At 41.5% G+C, this 22,215-nt stretch overlaps 1 protein-coding gene across 1 annotated transcript in view; it reads right to left on the minus strand.

Moving 5' to 3' along the window:
- The window catches only part of LOC306705869 (cadherin-6-like), a gene marked incomplete at both ends in the record, with an annotated part of 32,560 nt that overhangs the window by 2,360 nt on the left and 7,985 nt on the right, over window positions 1–22,215 (minus strand). The window contains 9 exons of the mRNA XM_079172735.1: window positions 1,817–2,068; window positions 2,922–3,033; window positions 3,598–3,719; window positions 5,214–5,350; window positions 8,993–9,243; window positions 11,049–11,236; window positions 16,614–16,787; window positions 18,315–18,434; window positions 18,577–18,871. Of these exons, the coding sequence (XP_079028861.1) occupies window positions 1,817–2,068; window positions 2,922–3,033; window positions 3,598–3,719; window positions 5,214–5,350; window positions 8,993–9,243; window positions 11,049–11,236; window positions 16,614–16,787; window positions 18,315–18,434; window positions 18,577–18,871 (1,651 nt within the window). The remainder of the gene's footprint in view (window positions 1–1,816; window positions 2,069–2,921; window positions 3,034–3,597; window positions 3,720–5,213; window positions 5,351–8,992; window positions 9,244–11,048; window positions 11,237–16,613; window positions 16,788–18,314; window positions 18,435–18,576; window positions 18,872–22,215) is intronic.

Consider the following 22,215-nt stretch of genomic DNA (forward strand, 5'->3'; position numbering starts at 1 on the left):
TATGGCTTTCCTTTGCTTTTCCTTTCCTTTGCTACCTTCTGCATTTGCTCTCCTTTCTATATAAATATATTTCCTACATTTGTATGAGGTACATTTACATGCGTAATCATAATTTAATGATTTAAATAATGTATTTTGTTTGGTGAGAACATTAGTTGAACATTTGATGTATTGTGGACAGGATAGGATAGGATTTAATAAGATGAGTATGAGTATATATGTCTGCATCACTACTGATGCAGTATCTGCATCACTGTACACTACTGTGTGATGAACTGGTCACTAGACACGTCTCTCGCCCATGTGCACGTGCTGCCTCACTCCCTCGCCTCTCTGTGCAGTTTCCATGATTGCAGCTGCTGTGGCTGCTTTGACATACTTTGGTGTTCACGTTCTAAAATTGCTGTAAGATGTTGTTAAAAAAAGCAATAACTGTAAGATCTAAGTTCTCCAGGCCATTCAAACGAATGTGTCACAGCATTTAGTATGACATCATTACATAGACCGTCTCTCAGTGCCCATTACTCTGAATGACGTCTAGCGTCCCTGGTGTGTGTCCACTAAGTCTGCAATGACTGCACTTTCAGAAGCATATAAATATGTATTCATCTTCTCAGCAGTGCACTGGACTGTGACCACCGCATGAATAAGAGGATAAGTGAGCTTGTGGTGGCAGATGAGATGCATTCATTTCCATGTGAACTTTCCTTCTGATCAGCAACAGCAGACTGGAGCTCTGAACCAACACTTTACATTACAGCAAATGAGAAAGCACAACGGCTGCTTGTGTTTTCAGTTCTGTACTAATGGAACCGCTGCAGTGAGCAGACAGTGTGTGATCATACATGCTACATGTGTGCACCCACATTTCAAATTTCTTTCTGTCACAATAGATTTCCCGCTATTTAAAAAAAAATGCTATGGTTCCTTATATACAGTATATTTCACATTATGTTTCTATATTTCAATGTGTTCATTAATAGTCATTGGTCCTTTTTCTTTTTAAAGCAGCTCTTTTGGCCTCATCTATGTATTCTTTTTATTGAAAGCCCTGTAAAGAAATATGGCTGAGGCTTGATTTTCTTATTTCTCTTGGTCTATGTGGATTAGTGGACGGAAACAGCAATGCTCAGGGAGGGGGGGCTCAAGTGTGTTTTATTTTTTCATTTTTATTTAATAAATCATTTATATAATCCAATTAGTATTTTGCAAATGTCTTTTCATGCTTTTGCACAAGCTATTTTAAAAAACGCGTCATTATATCACATCACTACATGTTTCTGTCATTTACTAAACATTAAGGCTGGCCCTCTGAGTGTACATACCAACTTTGGTTTTATTTTTCTTAAAAATACTAACTGCGACAGCTAGTAAGGCTTTCACCTTGGGAGTGTGTGAGTGTGTCATGATGCTCATGGAGACTCCTACTGAAGCTGGAGGAGGTTCTGATATTTCTGTCTGACAGACTTCATCACCACGATAACGTCACAACCGAGCAGGATCCAAATGAATGAACAGAAATATTTGAATTGTGTAAATACAGAACAGAGGTATCGGATTGGTTCATAGTATGGGCAGATACCAAGATAATCAGAATCAGCTTTAGGAGAGAATGGGCTGGACTGGTGCATAGCTAAAGGAATATGTGACTGACAGCTCCAGCTGATCTACATAGACCTTTCAACATTGTTTCCCATAAGTATGTTCATTCAATGTAACATATTGTCATTGAAATACAGCCCATTTACTAACACATCTACTACTGCTACTCCCTGTAGAGTACGTGTTGTTACACACTGTGTGTTGCCATACTCACTCAGCAGTATGATGGCACACAGGAGGATGGCGATAAGAGCTCCAGTGCTGAGACCTGGAGAGCTGCTCAGAGCCTCTGCATTACACAGTTCCATGTTGCCGTCCCGGTCGCAGGTGCACACCCTCACGGTGAGAGTGCCGGTACTGCTCTGCATTGGGTAGTCACCGTCGGTGATCACCACGGGAACCAGGTAGACGCTCTGATGAAGGCGGCTGTAGCTGCCTCGTCGCGTTAGGATGCCAGCAGTGTTATCTAAAAATGTGAGTCCAACAAGGCAGAAAGTCAGTCATTCTGTCTGACTGAAGAGACAAAGCATGTGGATTCATCTGTTTTACAATTTCAGGCAAAAAAACTAACAAGTAGAAAAAAGTCAATCAAGGGGTTCAGTGTCTTGCCCGAGGATACTCGGACATGCGGACTAAAGAAGTTGGGGATTGAACTGTTGTCTCTCTGAGGAAGACCCGCTTTAACCCCCCGGCCACAGTAGCCCCTCATTATAGAGGGATGTGGCCCACATGACCCTGATCAGGCTTTCCCCCCTGTATTAACTATAAAAAGGCAAAGAACTACCAATGACTAGTAAGGACTAGGACTAGAATAAGTTGACAGTTTAACAAAAGTGACTATACATATCATATTCTGATTCAAAAATGACTATTTAGTGTCACATCACTCTTTAGCATGGACAGCCCACATGCCAGAGAGAAAAGATGAGCAATCATTCAGACGAGCATCAACAGCAGGATTTAAGATGATTAATATAATTGACTCAAATTATGAGCTCCATGGATACAAACAAATACGGAGATTTCCGTTGATTTTAGTTATTTATTTATTAAATGGATCTTATGTTTTTGTAGCTCTGGCTTGCCGAGACTTTGAAGATGAAACTGCAGCATATCTTCGAATAAATACTGTTTCTTTGTCAAGGGAATTCACTCCGAGGTGACAATACTCCAGTAAACTCCCCACAAAACCTTTAAACGTTAACTAAGAAAATACAACATGCTAATGATAATCAGAGGGCTTTAGAGGTATGTAAATCATTGCAGCCACTTGTATTACGGATCAGTAATAAGCCTGTATCTGGTCAGGTGTTGCCTACCTCCATTGTCTTTGACAGAGAAGTTGCTGCGGTGGGTCTGGAGAAGGCTGAAGAAGAACTTGTGTCCCGTTGACGGATCATCGGCATCAACAGCACTCACTGTCTGGATCCGCTGTCAGAGACACCCAACACTCATTAACATGAACATCCCACACAGCAGTCTGAGCAGAAGAGCATTCAACAGATGGGAAGTGACTGGTTCCTGTCACAGTGACAGTTCACACTGCTGTCCTCACACATGACTGAGAAAAAAAGCAAAACCATCTCAATCATGGTTTTCATTTTTTGGGTGGAAAATAAGTTGCCTTGGACGGCTGGTCCCAAAATAAATATATTGAAGTGAATGCTTTAATTTTTACTGTCATTATACTGAACAACTTCCATTTCCAATTGATAATTGTGCTACACAATTGGAAATTGGAAATTGTTGCAACAATGTAAAAGCAATTTCCTTTTTGATATTATAATTTCTTTGCTCTGTTTCAGTATTTGTCTCGTATTTCTGTGGAAGAATCCTCTGCTTCCATTGGAGCTTTGAGGAGTGAGACAGCGGGACATGAAAGCACTTTATTAGGCTTCATTTGAGCAAAATATAAAATATCATTTGAGTGGAGAAGTGTAATATCCCAGCCTCGTTCTCTGAGCTATACAGTTGAAAGTGATAAAGCTGTAGTACCTGACCAGCACTCGTCCTCTCACAGACAAAGGTTTCATACACAGCGGCGAAGGTGGGAGCGTTGTCGTTGATATCCAGCAGGCGGATGTAGACCCAAACATGGCTGCTCTGACGGGGATTATCTGAAACGCAAACACAGAAAAAGTGAACACCCAGCTCCACTTTCACATAATTCCACACATTCACATTGTAAGCTGGGGATGTACCCGGATCTCGATACAGTGTTCATGAAATCACAAATAATCTTGCATCGAAGAGGAGGAGGCGGGGCCGTCTCTGTACACCTCAACTGTGGCCTGTCAGGTACAAACTTCAGTACCACTGAGCAGCTCATTGACCTGCTGAGTGGCCTTCTCGACACACATAAACATAAAAGATGAAATATGGAAACATTAAAGGACACAGATGTTAACTACTGTGTCCAAGTAGATAATATAGTCCAGTCATTTCCACAGCATGTCTCAAGTCAAGCGAGGAAACCAATCAGGTTTCTTTATGTCTTGTGCTTGAGTCAAACTCTTTGTGGAGTAATAAAACCTAAAACTAGAAAAATACATTATTACTTCAATAAAAACTAAACAAAACGACATTTGGAGTGATTCTGTATTCATTGAGAGATAATCAGTCTCAGCCCAGCATGGACATAAACCACACAGCTTCTTTAGTTTCACATTGTAATGATGGCTCACCGTCCATGTTCACAGCCACTATATAAAATAGTCTATAAACTTTAAACACGTTTCTTATAAGTGCTCAAAAATGTCTTATTGTCTTACAATGAACATGTCTATGCTGCTATTATTAATACATTCTATTGTACATTCTTTTAAACACATAATAATGTTAATAATGAGCTATTAACTAAAGCATATTACAAGGACATTAATATTAAGTTTTACTGATATTTTAGCATCATAGTACATCTCAGTTTAACACATAAGTTATAACCTCACCACAGATAAACAACACCTGCTGCCTGTGGTGTTTGGGTTAGTATGTAGTTTATCATTTTGTTTCTAAATATATATCTATGTGATTGTTACCGTGGTGACTTTAGTGAGCTCTGAAGCTCTCATCGGACAGCTGTTTTCAGTTTGTCTGTATACAGAATGCTGTATCCGTCCCTATGGAATCAGCCATGAATGAAACGATGAAGTGGTTTTCACTGCAGCGATTTTACTCACAAAAACGATATGTAAACTAAATTCACACTTGGTGATATATGCACAGTATTAGAAGATTATTGACGCTCTGTTCTGCAATTCTTTAACACAGTCGGTAGTCTGGCCCTCCAGACAGCGCTGATGAAATATTAAGGGAAATTTAATTTCAGGGTTGAGTTGGTTTATATTTGTTACAATTGAAAGTTGCTTATGGAATAAGTGCAAGCACAAATAACACTGCTGGTGTAAATGTTAATGATAAAAGGATCTATAATTGCGAAGTAACGTGTGATATGAAGTCATTTCTACAGTCTGGCTTCAACTCACGACCTCCCCATCTGCGTCGCCAGTTTCCCCCGTCTGGTTTTATAGATCACAACGTTGGCGTACTCCTATCTGTACGACTGACTGTGACTGATGTGTCGTGGCAGCAGAAAGTCTGTCTGAACTTACTGAACTCAGTAGCGATGACTGAGATGTTATGCCAGGCAGTCTCCTCTCTGTCCAGGCCTTTGAGCAGGAACACAGATCCATTCCCTGGATGTACGTTGAACAGACGGTCCATGTCGGTGCGACGGTCGATGGAGTACCTGTAACAAGCGAGACAGAGAGACGATGAGAAAGGCTCTATTAACCCTCTGTGCAGCCACACCAGGGACTCGCCACAATACGGAGACAAACTGATTTCTTTCAATCTGTGAGGGGAGAGAATTCATGGAGTCCAACATCATGTGGCACACTGTGTCCTCTGATTGAGGAATGCACAATGTCAGCTCATACACTTTGCATTACTGTGGGCCTGAACAGCTGTGTGAAGCTCGTTTGGAATATCCCGCTGGTGTTCTATGTTATGAAATGGACCTCGAGCCCTCTGGTCAAAATAAATAAAAAAATAAATTACTACTCTTATTTACTCTCCTTTCCATTCATAGTCTCTCCCTGTAATGACTCTATCAGCTGATCGTGGGCGTTCACTTTAAACTAACCAATCAGATTCTGCACAGTTTCCTTCAGCCAATCACATCGTAGCTGTCATACTTTAAAAGTGTTCTCATTTCTGCTGCTATCAGTTGTCATTTCAGCTCAAATCAGATGTGACCCTCCTGCACCCCAGTCGCCTCCAGTCAGCATCACAGTCATGCTCCTCATCCATCATCTTCATCACCACCAGTGTCTGGACTCCAGGGGGATTCTGCCTTATGTGACCTCAGCATCACGACATCTCTACTATCCTACTTCAGGATGGAGTCCAATCGCCAAAGACTATTCAAATTGAATGGACGTGTAATAAATTACTGTTAAATTCTAACGAAGTCTCTCCTGAGTAATTCAAACGTTTCACATTTGTTTAATCTGCAAATTAACAGTAACGTAGAAAGAGCAGTTTGTGGTATTAGGAAGTATTGGTATTGTATGTTTGGCGCATATCACGCACATGTTGAATGTGGCTGTTGCAAGTGATATAGTGTACGGAGCGCCCATAATTGAAAGTTATTTGGTATAATAAAGAGTACAATGAGCGGCAAAGTCGAAGAAGGTCAAGTGTGAAAACAAAAGTAACTTTGACTTTACGCTTGTTACGCAACATTACATCAAAAAGTCCACTACCGGCATGTATTCACGCTAACGGTTGTTACGTTATGTTGTTACAAGGAATATTAATAATGAATAATTTAATCATTAACCCACAAAGATGAATGCTGTCAGATAAACGGTAAAAAAAACGTAAAAGAGAATAGATGGTCAATCTATAAGATCTGAACGGTAAAAAAATGTTCAAAAAATCAACCGCATTCTGTCTTCTCATCCTATTCAATCTTACTGTTGAAAACATCACAGCTCCTTCCCACTGCCTGTGGACTGCTCACAGAGCACTCTATTTTGAACTAGTAGCTGAATGCAGCTATTCATAGATAATAGAAGAGAGAGGCCTTTGCTCCCGTCTTTTTCGCCTGCCTGTCAAAGGGCAGGCAAACAGCTCTGTGAGCAGGAACTGCATATTACACTGGATCACGCTCAGTGTCTGGATCAAGGCTGGTGTCACTGCTGACTCCAAAAATATAGCATCCAACTGCTGTTAGCTGCTAATTATGTACCATTCAATCCTAATTATTGCTTTCAATAAAGAGATAGATGAATCTGAAAGAAAACATTGCTTCAGCACATCCAGACTCGATCATAATTAGAAAGCACTCAACCGTAAAATAACAGTGACACAATGTGAATAGATGATGCAGTCATGTGATGATACACAAAGACACAAACAGGGAAAGTTGGAATTGTGTGTGTGTGTGTGTGTGTGTGTGTGTGCCCCATTGTAACACCTCATTTTAAAAGCAATCCATGGTTCCAGGCTGGTTTTAATTGGAATACATTCAGACACACACTGCTTTTATCCATCCATCTATCCATCATGATGATCCTAATGTTGTCTGTGTTTACACTGCACTGTTTCCAATTCACTTCATTACCATTCTATATAAAAGGCTTGGCCGTGTCCTTTCCTTTTTTTGGCAGTGACTCAAAGTTCCCGCCAAGATCAGGAGCGTTTCAATACTCGCTGGAACAGATCAAATTACCCAGGGGGGAGGGGGGGGGGGGGGGGGTACACTTTATTTTGTAAACATCAGATGATCCCCAGGATGTATTGATGCCGTTTGATCAATTAGTAACAGGAGAGTAGCTCAAACTACCCTGAAGCCAGGCATCAATAATGAACAGTTCTGCAGTGAGGCAGCAGGGTTTGAATATAGCCTGTGGGTGCAGGTTTCTGTTCTGTAGTCCACAGTTCTACACAGAGCTGTGTAGTCGTCAGATGGGTTGGTCTATGATCTTAACAGTGATCACTGTACCACCTGTCTTCCAACCTACTTTATATTTCTCCTTTGGTTCTCCTCTTTTCTCTTATCGGAACTCCTCACAAGCCTTTAGAGAATCGATCTCCATTTGAAGTCAAATTCATCCAACTTCAATGTAGTTTTGCTGAGATTTCTAGAACAGCAGGACGGGAAGTGGAAATATGCAAACTTTGTTTGGAGAAACAAGCTTACTGTTTTCAGTCTGACATGAGGATTGACAGTACGCCTCTACCACCTGATAGTGTGTGATGCTTCAACATTTGGACCCCAGTTGGGATCATTGAGGTAAAAGGTGATCAATAGAAAATTCAGAGCATATCTATGATTGAGGACTTGCCTCCGCAAAACATGCTCACAACATGGTGATGGCTGAGCCGGCGGCTAAAAGCTAACGAAGCTGACAGTGTCAACCTGGGGGGGGGGGGGAACTGGAGGTTGGGTGCCAAGCTTCCGCCATGACGGATATTTTTTTTTTTCCCGAACGATAATTTGAAATGAAGAAAAATATCAGCAATGCTTCTTTTCTGTCAAGCAGGATAGACAAAGCACACACACTGCTAACTGTAGCTCACATGGCCTGGACAAATCACATTTCGTTAGCAGCAGTATTTATGGACCATTTAGCGTCCAACGTTTTTAAGCTGTATAATGAGTTACAGCTGACCAGCATATCCATCTAGCCTGCAGGTAGTTTCTGCCTAGGATAGAACAGTGATGTTACTGCTTTTGGAGAATACAGTTTAAAGTGAAGGTTTGATTGGCTACAGGCTAAAACATAATAGCAGAGCAAATGACAGGATTTATAGAGCAGATATTCTGTAGCAGAAAAATAAACACGGATTTTAAAGCGGCAGTTTACTGAAAAATACTTGTATCATCGGGATTACAAAGTGGATCTGCAAAGACAATACGGTTTCGTCCCCACTGAGAGACAGATTCACCGGCAGGACATCTCTTCACTTTAGGTTCAACCTGGCTCATATTAGGTTAACTTGGCACCACAGATGTAATTAAATTTGTATTGTAAAATCATTATAACCCATCTGGCTACTCTGCTGTCAGGAGGCACCAATTTTGAAATCAATACTCTTATATCTTTATAATAAAAAATAATAATAATTTCAATAATAAATGGAGGGTGTCAATCCACCAAGAAAAAAAACTAAGTACAAAGTATAGATGACAGAAGCTGTTCCTTTATGGACTAAATGGAAACTAAAGATTCTACACAATTGTATACAGTCAAGAGAATGTAGAAAATGAGCTGACCAGTCCGATGGAACCATGATGTCCCCTTAAAAGATTTAAAGGGGTTCTGTTATTGATTGATTTTTGACCCTTCTGTAAGATTAGTTCCATTTAAAAAGGCCTTACTTGACTATGCTGCGAGCTCCATCGGGGTCCATGGCACTGACTGAGCCCACGGCCACGCCCACTGCAGCGTCTTCCTTCACCTCCATCACATAGCTGGCTTTGTCAAACAGTGGCGGCTCATCCACGTCGTCCACGCCAATCCGGACCGTGGCCACGTCTTTGGAGCCTGCGGACATAAAACGAGGGTCCACCTGTGTGTTCCGGACCTGGATTTCTACTGTGTAGGACGGCTTTCTCTCAAAATCCAAAGGCTGCAGAGGAAAAGAGAAAAAGAGAAAAGGAAAAGTTTAGTTTGAGTATAGATCGAAAATATGTACCTGCCGAGAATACAAATAAGTCATAAATAAATGATTTAGCAGTTTAGTATATTAAGAGTCAGAGGTCATTCACATTCATTTGTTGTTTATGTCCAATATTCACTCTCTTTTAGGTCTCTCCCCCCACTCCTGAGAAGAATCCTTTAGCAGCTAAATGTCCATCAGCGAGCTGCTAAACGTCTTTGGTGCTGAGCAGGTGTTGTGCAGTGGGTCAGAGCTATTTCACTAAACACTGTGGCCTGCAAACTAATTTCCTGCTGCTGGAAATGAGGCTGATCGGAGCTTGTGACAATGATCTCTTATCAAGCGTTTTAGCGTCTTTCAAAGCTCTTCTTTGTGAGTTTGTCGCAATGAGAGATGCCTTTCACATTACACATAGTCATTTGATCCAATGTTAACCTGCTTGATTAGTGCAGCTTTAAATATTGTTGAACCATAATGAGGTTTAGCTAACAAATACAAATGTTCATACCTTTTGCACTCGATGCTTTGGACCTGGTTGATGGGATTTACATTAAGGAATTAGACTAGCCTGGAATCCAGACTGACTGGACGTTTCTCATAGAGACAGGATATGTGATCCGGCAAAGACTGGGATGACCAGTATGAACTATAGAGTGTTTATACTGTACATAGTCAAGGCTTGATGCTTGATGAAATGTAGTAGACGATACTAATACCAGACTTGGAAAAGAAGCATTGCTTTTGGTGACATCCCTACTTGATACCATGCATCATATACAATATAGTTGGAATGACTTTAATATATCTTTTAATTTGATCGCTGAGAAGTTAAGCATTAAAGGCAGGATTTATAGAATGTAAGAACACATCCCTTTCATTGTGTCAGGGCTTTCTGAATGATTAAAGAATGAAAGGAAGAGCACTTGCTGTTACAGAGGGGAATCTAACATCAATACAAATGTGATAAAAAGCAGCCGACTGACTCAATCTGATGGAGAATGATAATGCTTTTTCAAAAGTGAAAATAATATTGAGATGGAATGTGTTTCTTGACGTCAGCTGTGACAATGCTGCATGGCTGTTGGTTAAAACAGAACAAAGCTTCAGATGTTCTTGAACAGGTCTACATGAGCTGCCTGGATATTGTCCTCATCTCGTATCCTGCTGACAGTATATCATTACGTCTTTGTTGAAGCTTGCAGACGAAGGTTGCGAAGGTTGTGTCAGCAAGAGGAACAAAGGCATTTCTAATTATCAATTTTGATTTTATATCAGTAAACACACACTCTGTACAGACACTGTGATGAAAAGCTCCAGTCCTGTCTGTTGGTGTGTGCTGCGAAGGCTAGGACTGGGGGTTGTAAAGTTAAAGAGGAATGAGTTTAAATTGGTTTCTTTCATCTGTCAAGCATGCCCAGGCTTTGCATATTTAACAGTACGTGAAAAACAGACTACGTGGGCAGTATCCTTATGAGTGGAAAGTGTATAGGCTCTGCTGAATCACAGCTTTAGAATTCATATGATTTAAACAATGCCATGAGAAAAATATGAAGATAATCAAAAAACAGCCTCATTTCAACGTCGGCATTAGGAAAAACAGATTTCACGTTAATGCAAAAGATGCAGCTTGTCATTCTGTGTACTACTCCAAGAATCTACTCTGCTGCTATTCATTTTACGGTCTTATATTATTGCTTATATAATGCACCTTTTAACCTGTTTCCTCTGACATTAGTCACAAACAGTTAATAAATGTGATTAGTCCTCTAGCTCACCTTCCCCACAGTGATGACTCCCTCCTGTGTGTCTTTGTCAGTGGAGATGTGGAATACGTCCACGCCGTCTCCACTAACGATGGTGAAAGACATCTCGGCGTTCTTCCCGATGTCTCTGTCAGTGGCTAGAATTCTCCCGACTGGAGTGCCGGACTCGGACGACTCAGGAACTCTGAACTGGTGAATACCTGAAAACACAGGAAATACTGTCATCTGCATGAAATAAGACTGGTGCAGCTTTTATGTAACCCAGCCCTCTCAATTTGGTCAGGTTACCATCCGGGCCAGACCACCTCCCAGAATGCATTACTTTAATGGCCCTGTTTATACTTTTTCTAAGATAAGGCCACATTCAGCATGACTGTCAGTGCAGAGGGGGGGCCCACCATCGACGGTATGTAACGATGACATTACAGCTCCCCAAACACGTCACGATCACACCCTGGTGGCTAGCTCCATTTTAGCATGGTTCATACTGTCCCTGACCATGTCGCTAGCTAGCTTAGCAACAGTTCCACTGAGAGACGGCGCTGTCGAACCGTCGTGAGTTCATATCAGATGACATTTCTTGACAAGAATCACGAGTCTGTGTAATACAATACAATCATCAACTTGATTATGAATGTGTTTATAGAGATATTATGATTAGTTGTGTCTTTCGAGCCAAACAGCTCAAAAGACACAACAACAGCTAGCACCAGCTGGTGCTAGCACAGCAGCCTGGTGACTTGGGTCGGGGAAAGGTATGGGCGGGACCTCGATACTGCAGCTCCACCCCCTGATCACCGATGCGCAGATTTGGGCTCCAAATTACATCAAAAGCGCAAGATAACAGCACCTGTATCCAGGGTATTTTCAAACCTTGCACCAGACATGATTTCTGTGAATAAGAATGCTCTGCCTTTTCTCCACTGCTGTGACTTGTGTCCCTTAGGGCTGACTACTAACACCGTTTGTCCATCAGTGTTTTAGATCATGTTTGAGATGGCCGTTTCCTCCCCATAGTGAAACACACACCAGCCTTGTTCTAAATGAAAATAGCAGCTTGTGTGAGTCACTGAATGGAGTCAAACACGGTTACATGAATGCAAATGAGTTACTACTCAACCTGAACCTGAGGCGCTTCCATTATCAGGACGCTTTCTTTTGCTCAGGATGTGTGTGCGTGTTGGTGTGTGTGTGTGTGTGTGTGTGTGCATACGTTCCATCTCGGAGATTTAGTGGTGTGTATAAACTCCTTGGGTGCGTATTTACATGCTGCTATGACACAGCAGGCCTCATACACCCTGGCAGCTAAGCAGGACTCAACCTGCCACTGTTCACAGGGAGTGAGATAATGAATGTGCTAATGTGAATACCCAGTTAACACTTTATCACAGTCAAACAGCTGCAGCTTCCATCATCCACTATTTTATTTTACAGAATAATTACGCTAACTTCATGACACATTCGTGTGCACATACGTGTCTTTGTGTTAGCCTAGTTCTCCAGATATCTGTCCACTGTGAGAAACAGAAAAACTGGAACATTGAACTCAAATAAAACTAAATAAATGAAATAGATAATAAACAAACTCACACATAAATAAGAACAAGGGATAACGTATTATAATACCTAAAGTCATACTCTAGTGCACTATGTGAGGTTGTTGGTCCCTTCTGAATGGTATGCTTTTCTGGGGTAAGTATGTCAAAGTTTAGACGCTTGATAAGTGTAACAGGCAACCAACCACAACCATAGTTGATGCTTTGGTGTGACTGGCCTGAGGTTAAGGCATCCAGTGGCCAGCAGATACATATATGATACATATATGTAAGAGGCGAGGAAAAGACCAAAGACTGTATGGAACTCGAATATTATTATCTAGAATAGTATTGTCTCTCAGGGTGATAAACATACAGTAAACATACAGTATATGCCCACACTGAAACATGTTACTTTACTATTTCAATCCTTTTGGTAGTATTTTTATGTAACACTAGACTCCAACAAGTGGGAGTCTAGTGAAACCCTAAAGAGCCCAGAGGTAAAGAGAGGAGAAGCATATTTCATCTCCACTCAGTTTTCTTTCTGGTTGGTTAGATTGTATTGCCTCTTGGCTCCAACGCTGACACCACTGATTGGACTCCTGCTGTGAAGTGAAATTAATTGACATGTGGGAACCATGTGTGACTCTGTGTTCTACTTTTCTTTCTTCAAAAAATATTTTAGGGCTTTTTTAGCTGGCGAATGACAAGAAAGGGAGAAGAGAGAGAGAGGGGATGAGTGGTCAGAATCAAACCCGGGCTGCTGCCAAGGACTCCACCTACATTTGGCGCAAGCTTTAACGGGTTAGCTCTACGGCACCCTATGTTATACTTTAATGAGCAGCAATATCTAACCTTCAAAGGGAAGGACAGGGTTTAAGGTTATGGGACAGGAAGCATACCGTATATTATCGATAAGATGTCCTTATATAAATGTAGAAGTAAAAGTATGTGTGTGTGTGTGTGTGTGTGTGTGTGTGTGTTAAGATGACTTAAACAGACTGTTAATGCCACTTGCAATCTGTTCAGCAGATCCGAGGGTGATCTTGTTTTGCACCCTGAACTGGAGACGGAAATAGTGGGTGAATGGGTGCTGATGCTGGGTGGAGAGGAGGAGGGAGAAACTGACACTCTGATACAGAGACTGTGATTGAAAGAGGCAGAGATGGAGAGGGAGAGGGGAGAACAATCAGACGATGGAGAGATGGATACAGAGAGCCAGAGAGCTGGAGGATCGAATGACAGGATGACTGATGTGATCGAGGCCAACAGAGAAGTCATTTACTCACTTCTGTTACACTGCTACAGGCACTGAAACACTGCTGATCGACACACACACACAAATGCTATTATGTGCCAATACAGCCTCTTCATGAAAAGCTGTTGCTCCGTTCAAACTTCAATTATTATAATGCCTCTACGTAACATTATATGTCTCTAACTAACACACTACAGCTGGGGTCTTAAGAGAGTTTGTGCTTCTTGGTACAAAGCCCACCTTCACACTGACAGTGTTCCTGTCCAGGATTCATTTAATTTAATTATTACATCCATCTATTTTGTTATTAATAATAATAATTGAATGAGCTGAATGCCAATGCTCCAAACGTTTTGGTAAAACCTCATAAATTTCCCAATTTGTCCTGTTTTGTGTTTGGTGGACGGTTCACTCATTCACGCTGGGATGCCTCTCTGCAAAAAGAATGTTATTGATGAACTGGAAAGAGCACAAACCATCCTGCTTTGTGTTAACTTGCACTGTACTGTGATGTTGCGCCCTCTTTCTGCTTTTACACAATATAATATTGAAGTTTCCACCCAGTGAAAGCATTGATTTGTCCAACGTGGGCAACACCGCCTACCTGCACACACACACACACGTGTGCTGTCCACACACACAGCATTGCTGCTGCAGTGTGAGGCGTGTGTCCTGAAGTGTTGTTAGGTGTGTGCATCTGCATAGCATATGTTCTTTCTTTTAACATGTCTTGTCTTTAAATTGTAATCCTTCAAGTAATTCCTATTTTTACCAAATGTATCGGTAACTATATTACTCTCCAAGTTCCCCGTTCTCTGTTTCTTCCCAAGCCTGTAAGTGAATCACACACGTGTGTCTGCACATTGTGTTGCCCATGGAACCAGAAAACCTGATTTGTTTTACCATTAAACTATTAAAAGGTGGCTTGTCGTGTGTTGAAGGTACTTTTTGTGACTTTGCCTTGTGCCAACAACAACAATCAGAACAGGATTAATATATTAAATATAACTAAATATTGTTTAGAGAACAGCAACAGTAAAGTTTATCAAATTAAAATCACTTCATAAAGTCATTAATATCTCACTGGAAACAAAACTAAAACGTCAATAAAATAAAAAAAATACAGTCAGTATCAATCCTTCCTCCTGTCCTCTGTCCTCCTATCCTCCTGTCCTCTGTCCTCTGTCCTCCTGTCCTCCTGTCCCCTGTCCTCCTATCCTCCTGTCCTCTGTCCTCTCTCCTCCTATCCTCCTGTCCTCCTGTCCTCTGTCCTCTCTCCTCCTATCCTCCTGTCCCCTGTCCTCCTGTCCTCTGTCCTCCGTCTCCCGTCTTCTGTCCTCTGTCCTCCTGTCCTCTTTCCCCTGTCCTCTGTCCTCCTGTCCTCTCTCCTCCTGTCCTCTGTCCTCCTGTCCTCTCTCCTCCTGTCCTCTGTCCTCCTGTCCTCTCTCCTCCTGTCCTCTGTCCTCCTGTCCTCTGTCCTCCTGGCTGCTTTGTCTCAGCCATCAGAGAAGTTTACAAGAACAAACTAAGATAAACAGTCAGACTACAGACAAACAGCTTCTGTTTGAACTTGAGAGACCGAGGACAGAGCGTGAATAGGTTTCTCTTTTGTTTACATGTTCGTGCTTGTTGAACAGATGTATTGATAAAGTATTTGCTCACAGTAACACGTGTCGTCAACTCGAATAATCTTTACTTCACCTGGGTCACTTCTCTCTAGAGCCGGTGTTTGTCTGTAGAAACATGGCTAGACGCCGTGGGAAAAGAACTGCTCCCTATGTAGACATAAATGTCTTTTTCTAAGCTAACAACAAACACTACCACTCTTAGTTTCAGGTGATTAAACACGGATTAAAACATGGTTATGAATATTATATTCCATTTCTGCCAATGAATCCACCTAAATCAGAGGTAGCCAACACGGTGCTTAAAGGCACCTGGTCGCCTGCAGGGACCACGTGACTCGCCCGCAGGCATGTTCTAAAAATAGCACTATATGAAGGCAAATCACTGTCAAAATCCTAGAGCGCAAATAAGATCCATGAGTGCGCGCGTGTGTAGAGGTCCCGCGCGTGCAAATTAAACAGCAGCGCGCGTATATTACTTTGGCGAGCGCTTTCACGTCACTCCGTGCAGAATATCTCTGCGGAGAAAACCATGCTTTGAGCGCGAGGCGCGTCCCCTAGCGCGCGACTACTATCACTGCTTTTCTGCTCACAAAACGTTCACCTACTCCCTCGCGAGTAGATTTTCTTTTTGACACTAGGGGAGCGGACCCAGTCACCATTGTATAACTACATTTGATTGGTTACAATCCTCGTCTTTGGATTGGCCGGATATCACTCGGATATCAATCATACATAACTGATCATTTGTATAAACATGGGACAGATGACATTACAGCTCCCCAAACACATGTTTTCCTAAAAAATGTTAGAGGTGATAATTTGTACAAAAATATAACAGGTGTGATTTTGAGCAAAATACACAATCATTATTAATAATTATTGTGAGGAATAATTAACATTGAGATGTGATCAGACAGTCTCTTCACATATATTATTATTAATAAAAGGTGATCTGTGCAACTTTGTTATTCAGGAAGTTTGTATCAAACAAGTAGCCCTTCGTACTACTCAGTACCCTTGAAGTAGCTCTCCATTTCAAAAAGCTTGGTGACGCCTGGACTACATTTTACACACTATGTCTTTAACATAAGGGTTCCTCTGCCTTCTGACCTTTATGAGAGTGTGTTTCATCATTTGTTTGCTGCTGTCTTACTCTGAGTGAAGCGGGGAGGGTTGTCGTTGACATCAGTGAGGGTTATGTTAACCACGGTGGCTCCAGTGAGCCCTCCTCTCTGTCCAGCCATGTCTTTAGCTTCAATCACCACCTGATAGTGCTCCCTCTGCTCGCGGTCCATGTCGCCAGGACCCAAGGCTGTCCGGATCACACCTGAACAAAAGTAACAAATCATTTGGTTTCAATTCTGCTCTGCATTTTCTCTTTTCACATTTCTTTGTCTTCCTCCTATATCACGCTAAACGTCATAGAACATCTACAATGTATTTGTTAAAGTAAGACTTAGGGTGACACAGCTGACCTTCTCTACCTGTGTGGTTTTTTGTGGGTGGTTGAGAAGAGAATCTGTGATCTGTATCTTTTTACACAGCAGATTAAATCAGGCATATCTACAATAGTAGTTCATATTCATCTGATGAGGAGGTTGCAGACTTGGATTTACACATGATTACACACACACGCATACTAGTCAAAACACACAGCCAAGCTTCACATAAAGACTGGAAACAAGGGGATGCAGCTAGCCTCGTTAAACGTTAAGGTCCAACGTTAAAAAGTGCTCAAGAACTCATATAAATACAAAACATCAAATAAAATGAACAATTTCAATGTGCAGATGTGAATATCACCACACCAATTACATCATCAGGTAGAGATAAACATATTTTGCAACTGTTAGCTAGCCAACGTTCACAAAATGGATCATTTTTCACACTGAGAGGTGATCTGGGAGACAACGCTGCACCAGAAAAGATGTGTGATGATGAAATGTGACTTTGGTATGATTTGATTTTGGTCACAGCTGACAGTGGCATTATACATATTTACAGCCCAGTTTATTTGTTCTCCTTTTTTAAATTCATGTTTTATTTATTTATTTATTTGAGAAGGTGGTCCACAGATTTGAAGCGGGCTTTAAGTTACTAAAGGTTGAGAAGCTCAACAAGTGCATCATGCCATACTGCCTCCCATTGGCCAGCGACTGTAAGTGCAACACAAACTTCTCAAAACCAAGACGGCCAATAAAGCTCAGGAATATCTTTCCAATCTTTCTCTCCAGCAGAAGATCCATAAATAAATATGTATATAATATAATAGGTAAATATCAATAACATCAAGTAACACCTAATGAGGTAATACTATTGTTAAACGAGAGAGGCTGAGGAGTGAGGAACCAGGCTCAACATTTTTATACTGCATTGAACATAATTAGAATATGATAAAATATGTTCAGTTGAAATGTCCTTGAAAAATGTACTAATGTTGAATAAAACATTGACTGAGGTTGTCATAATTCATGAATGATTTATAACAACCTTAGCTGCCTCTCAATTTTTAGACAATCTAATTAAAAATATATAGAATTGAAAAGCTGTGGCTGGTTGGAAAATGTCCACGAGCAAAACTCCTTTTAGAGTTTTAGATCAGCATATATATATTTCTCTATACTCCATGAATGATTCTATAGATCCACCACTGCTTGAAGGTTTGTGCCTGTGTGTTTGGAAGATATAATACTTCTCATGTTCATGTCCCTCTGCATCATTTCGTTCTATTGAGTTGTATTGTGGATACGTCGCGCTGCATCCTATTGCTTTTAATTCATTTTCTAACTGGAAGTGATAACCAGCAACTCCATCACAGGGAGTGGGATTTACAGGACCACTCTGTCAGACATACCTGTGTTTGGGTCCACAGAAAAGTACGGGTGTCCCTGGCTGATGCTGTAGACCAGTTTGGCACTGCTCCCATACATCCCATCATCATCATCTGTAGCCGTCACCTGGATCACTGATGTACCTGAGGGACACATCCACATGGCTATCACTGACAAATATCACAAGAGGTGAGTTATCCCTAAGATGTTAATCATTTTATGAAAAATTAATGAAAAGAACGATAAACACCATTTTAACTCTGGACCAGTCACAGTTTTCCTTACCAATATCAGACCTCTCAGGCACACTGCCGGTGTAAACGTCTTTGCTGAACTTCGGCTCGTTGTCGTTGATGTCGTGGAGTTTGACGGTGAACTCGGTCTCTGGCTCCAGCTTCTGACCTGTCTGTTTGTTGACCACTGTGGCTCTGAGGATATAAAAGGCCTTCTCCTCACGATCCAGGCGGCGAGTGGCATGCAGGTCCCCGTTATTCTCGTCGATGACAAAGAGGGTGCCGGCCCCCTCGCCAGACAGCACGTACTTGACTACGCCATTGCCGTAGTCCTGGTCCGACTGGAGCTGCAGAGGGACACACACAGAGAGACGATCGTATATCTTCTAAACAAGTATTGTGTGTGTATCAAAGCCTGATATATTTTCTTCCTCTGAGCCTCAGAGCCCCATTGTTGTTAAAAGCGCATCAGTGTCCTCATTTTCATGAACACACACTCTGTCATTTAGTTTGACTCCATCCCACATACAAATGTAAATTAATCCGCCGCTGAAAATAGTCCCCGACAAACGCTTTCCTCCTGTTGGAGTAACGTTTGATAAAAACTACAGCAACCAGCTGTTTTAGGGGGGTTTTGACACCCAACATTTCTTACTACACTGACACAAATGGGCAAAGAGAACTTTGAGGTGCTTTGAGAATGTTGGTGTGCTGCCAGGAGAAAGCCTCACGGAATATAAAAGATCCAAACGTCATGTTTCCATGTCGGCTCATGTCCGGTCGACCATTCTTGTGTAAAGTATTAGAGGCTTTATCTTCTCGCCAATAGGCTTGTCGGTTTGGAAAGCAATAACAAACAAAGTATTGAGTGGTTTAGTTTGAAGGACTTGGATGTGTGTTTGTGAGTTTTATTCAAAGTGGTCTACCAGCTACTGTTACCCGGTGCAGTTCACCAGCATTCTACTTCCTCAGTGGACTGAACTTAATCAATGCAATGAGCCAATTCATACATGTACATTTTTCATTTCCTTTGCCGGTGAAGCACATGTCAGTCTACAGCTTTATTACAGTATAATAGGGTCAAAAATACATTTGTATCCGTCTATGTGGAAAGAGCTTACTGATGGAACATGGATGGAGGGAAACGAGGATAGACAGGCCAGTGGATGGTGACAGGTTTATATAAGACACAAGCAAAGAAGAGGAAAGGCAGAAACACAAAAGAAAGACCAAAAGTCAGCCCAAGACGGAGAAACAAAACATCTTTTGAACACTGTGGCTACAAATGAAGAAAGAGCAGCAGAAAGCCAGAGTTTGCGTTGAGCCTGAAGCAGTAAACATCTATCGCATCTGCTGTGAGATCTGCTGCTTTGACTTTGATACCTGCAGCAATAACCCGACTCGCTCTCTCTCGCCTTCGTCTGTATCGCTCTACCTCAAGTGGCTCGCTGTTCACCTTTCATCCCTGCATCCCTGCCTCTCTCCTCCACGCCAGGTGTTGGGCTGAAGCCTTTGATTGCATATGTATGTATGTGTGTGTGTGAGTGAGCTATTATAGCTGCTACTTCTTATTTTAGCTGCAACCTGTGGAAGGTGCGAGCTACTTACAAACACTGGCTTAGGGCGGAAACCCTTAACCTGAACTGAATCTAAATCTCAATTGTTTAAATCCGACACAACTATACATGCTGTATGTGTAAGTGTCCTATTTGTGTGAATCAAGGCACAGGTGCAGGCTGTTGTGCTAGCCTGCCTGGTCATAACCAAGAGATTCTTTACAATCTTGAGACCCAGAGTTTACTATGAAAGTGCTAAACCAGTAATGCTATGGACTCGTTTTGTTGCTCTTTGGTGAACACCCTTATTGGACAACCCAAACTCTATTAGCCTCCTTGCTACAGCAGTGCAGTCTGTGTGCTGATGTTATTTGGCATTTACAATTTTGGGGGGAAATTGCATCAAATATATGAAAGCAGTGCTACAAAAAAATACAGAAAGAAAACCTCTAGACACACATAATCCAAACATGTCATAGTGCCTGCTGTTATGTGCCAGCAGTCTGAAGACCAGAGACTGGAGCTCTGAGATTAGCCAGCCTGCTAGCTGATTCACCTCAATTACTAACCAGCAGTGGCTACATTGTATATTTGCAACTGTGCCTTCAATCAGCCAACCTACAGTGCTTCAGCTCTGACTGGAGCCACTGTACTTCCTTGAGTCGACCAATTATCATTAGAATATCTGAATATGATTATCATTTATAGAAATGACGGCTGATGGCTGGATAGTGGCTGTATAACTAAGTAAGTTAAGTTAGCATGCAAGAGACGGTATGAATTTCAGTATTATAAAAAGGAGACAAAGAATCATCAGCCATGCTAACTGCTCTGTGATTTCACTGGTAATGAAGTATTTGACAGTAGATGACAATAGATTTAAGTCAGTTAAAACCAGTAGGATTCATCCTCTGGTAACCTAATAAAAAAGAAACCATGCTATTTAGAGTTAAACATAAAACAGATTTCACTCAATAGTCACCAAAGACGGAAGACGTTTACAATTAAACAGCGACTTTCAAAACATACACCACCACGTTACCTGTTCTCACTCCCAACTGGTCAAATACCGGTTGGTCTCTGACTCACAGCGGCCCCGTTTAGCGGCTCTTTAGGATGTACTGGGCTCCATTGTAAACCCTCCTGAGGCATTAATGGATGGTAACAGCAAGTGACGTAAAATAAAGTGTGTGAAAATATTTCTTAAAAAAAAAAAAAAGGACATTATGCATAAGTAACGAGTGGCAAACATTCCCTCCCCGTTGATAACTAATGCTAGAGGAGTACCTAGAGGGTCGATCTGCATTGACCAATCAGTGTTTGAGGAGTTAGGAGTGAGTCTCTATTAGCATTAGCTCGGAAGAATCTAAAATAAAGGTTTTACTTTTGGTTGACCAATTATCTTCAATTTTGTTTTGGACCCCTGAATTTCACTCAGCTAAGACAAGCAGGTACTGCTAAAAGTATTTTAGACTTCCTATCTGCTTCTGGGGTTAGGAATAGATCAGATATCCAAACAACAAGGATCCTCTGTGGATTTGATAACATCAATCTCAGTGCTTCTTTAAAGTTACTGTGAGGAACTTTTAACTGTCTATTAACAGTCTTAATGTAATACTGATGCCTCTATGTGACCCTAATAAGTAAATGAGACCATCAGTAAGAAGATTGGCTATTTCTATACGGTTATTTGTAATAATTGTCACCAGTCCTCACTGGGAGCCAACACCGACACCACGGTGCTGGTCTGCTGGAGAGAAAGCAAGCACAGGAGAACCAGAGCCAGGACTGGTCCCTTACAATAGGAATAGTGCTGAGAATAAGAATAAGGGCTTCACCTCTGCAGGAATGTAAGAGGACTCGTCTGTTCTACGGACCTCATCATTCTTTAGCAGGGACTCTTAAAATGATATCAAATATAGAAATGATAGCAGTAGATCATCCAGCAGGAGCCGTAGCTTGTATGCGGAATCACTTTGGCTTACATGTTCAGGTCTCTGCAGTTTGTTATGTGGGACTTTGTTAAAAAAGAAAACCCACAGTATGGGGTGTTATAACACAAGACTGCTGACTGTCAGACTCTTCTTCTTCCTCTTCAAAAAAAAAAATCCAAATCTGCAGACTTGGCCTGTTGG

Source organism: Pholis gunnellus (assembly GCF_910591455.1).
Source record: "Pholis gunnellus genome assembly, chromosome: 14".
Lineage (NCBI taxonomy): Eukaryota > Metazoa > Chordata > Actinopteri > Perciformes > Pholidae > Pholis > Pholis gunnellus.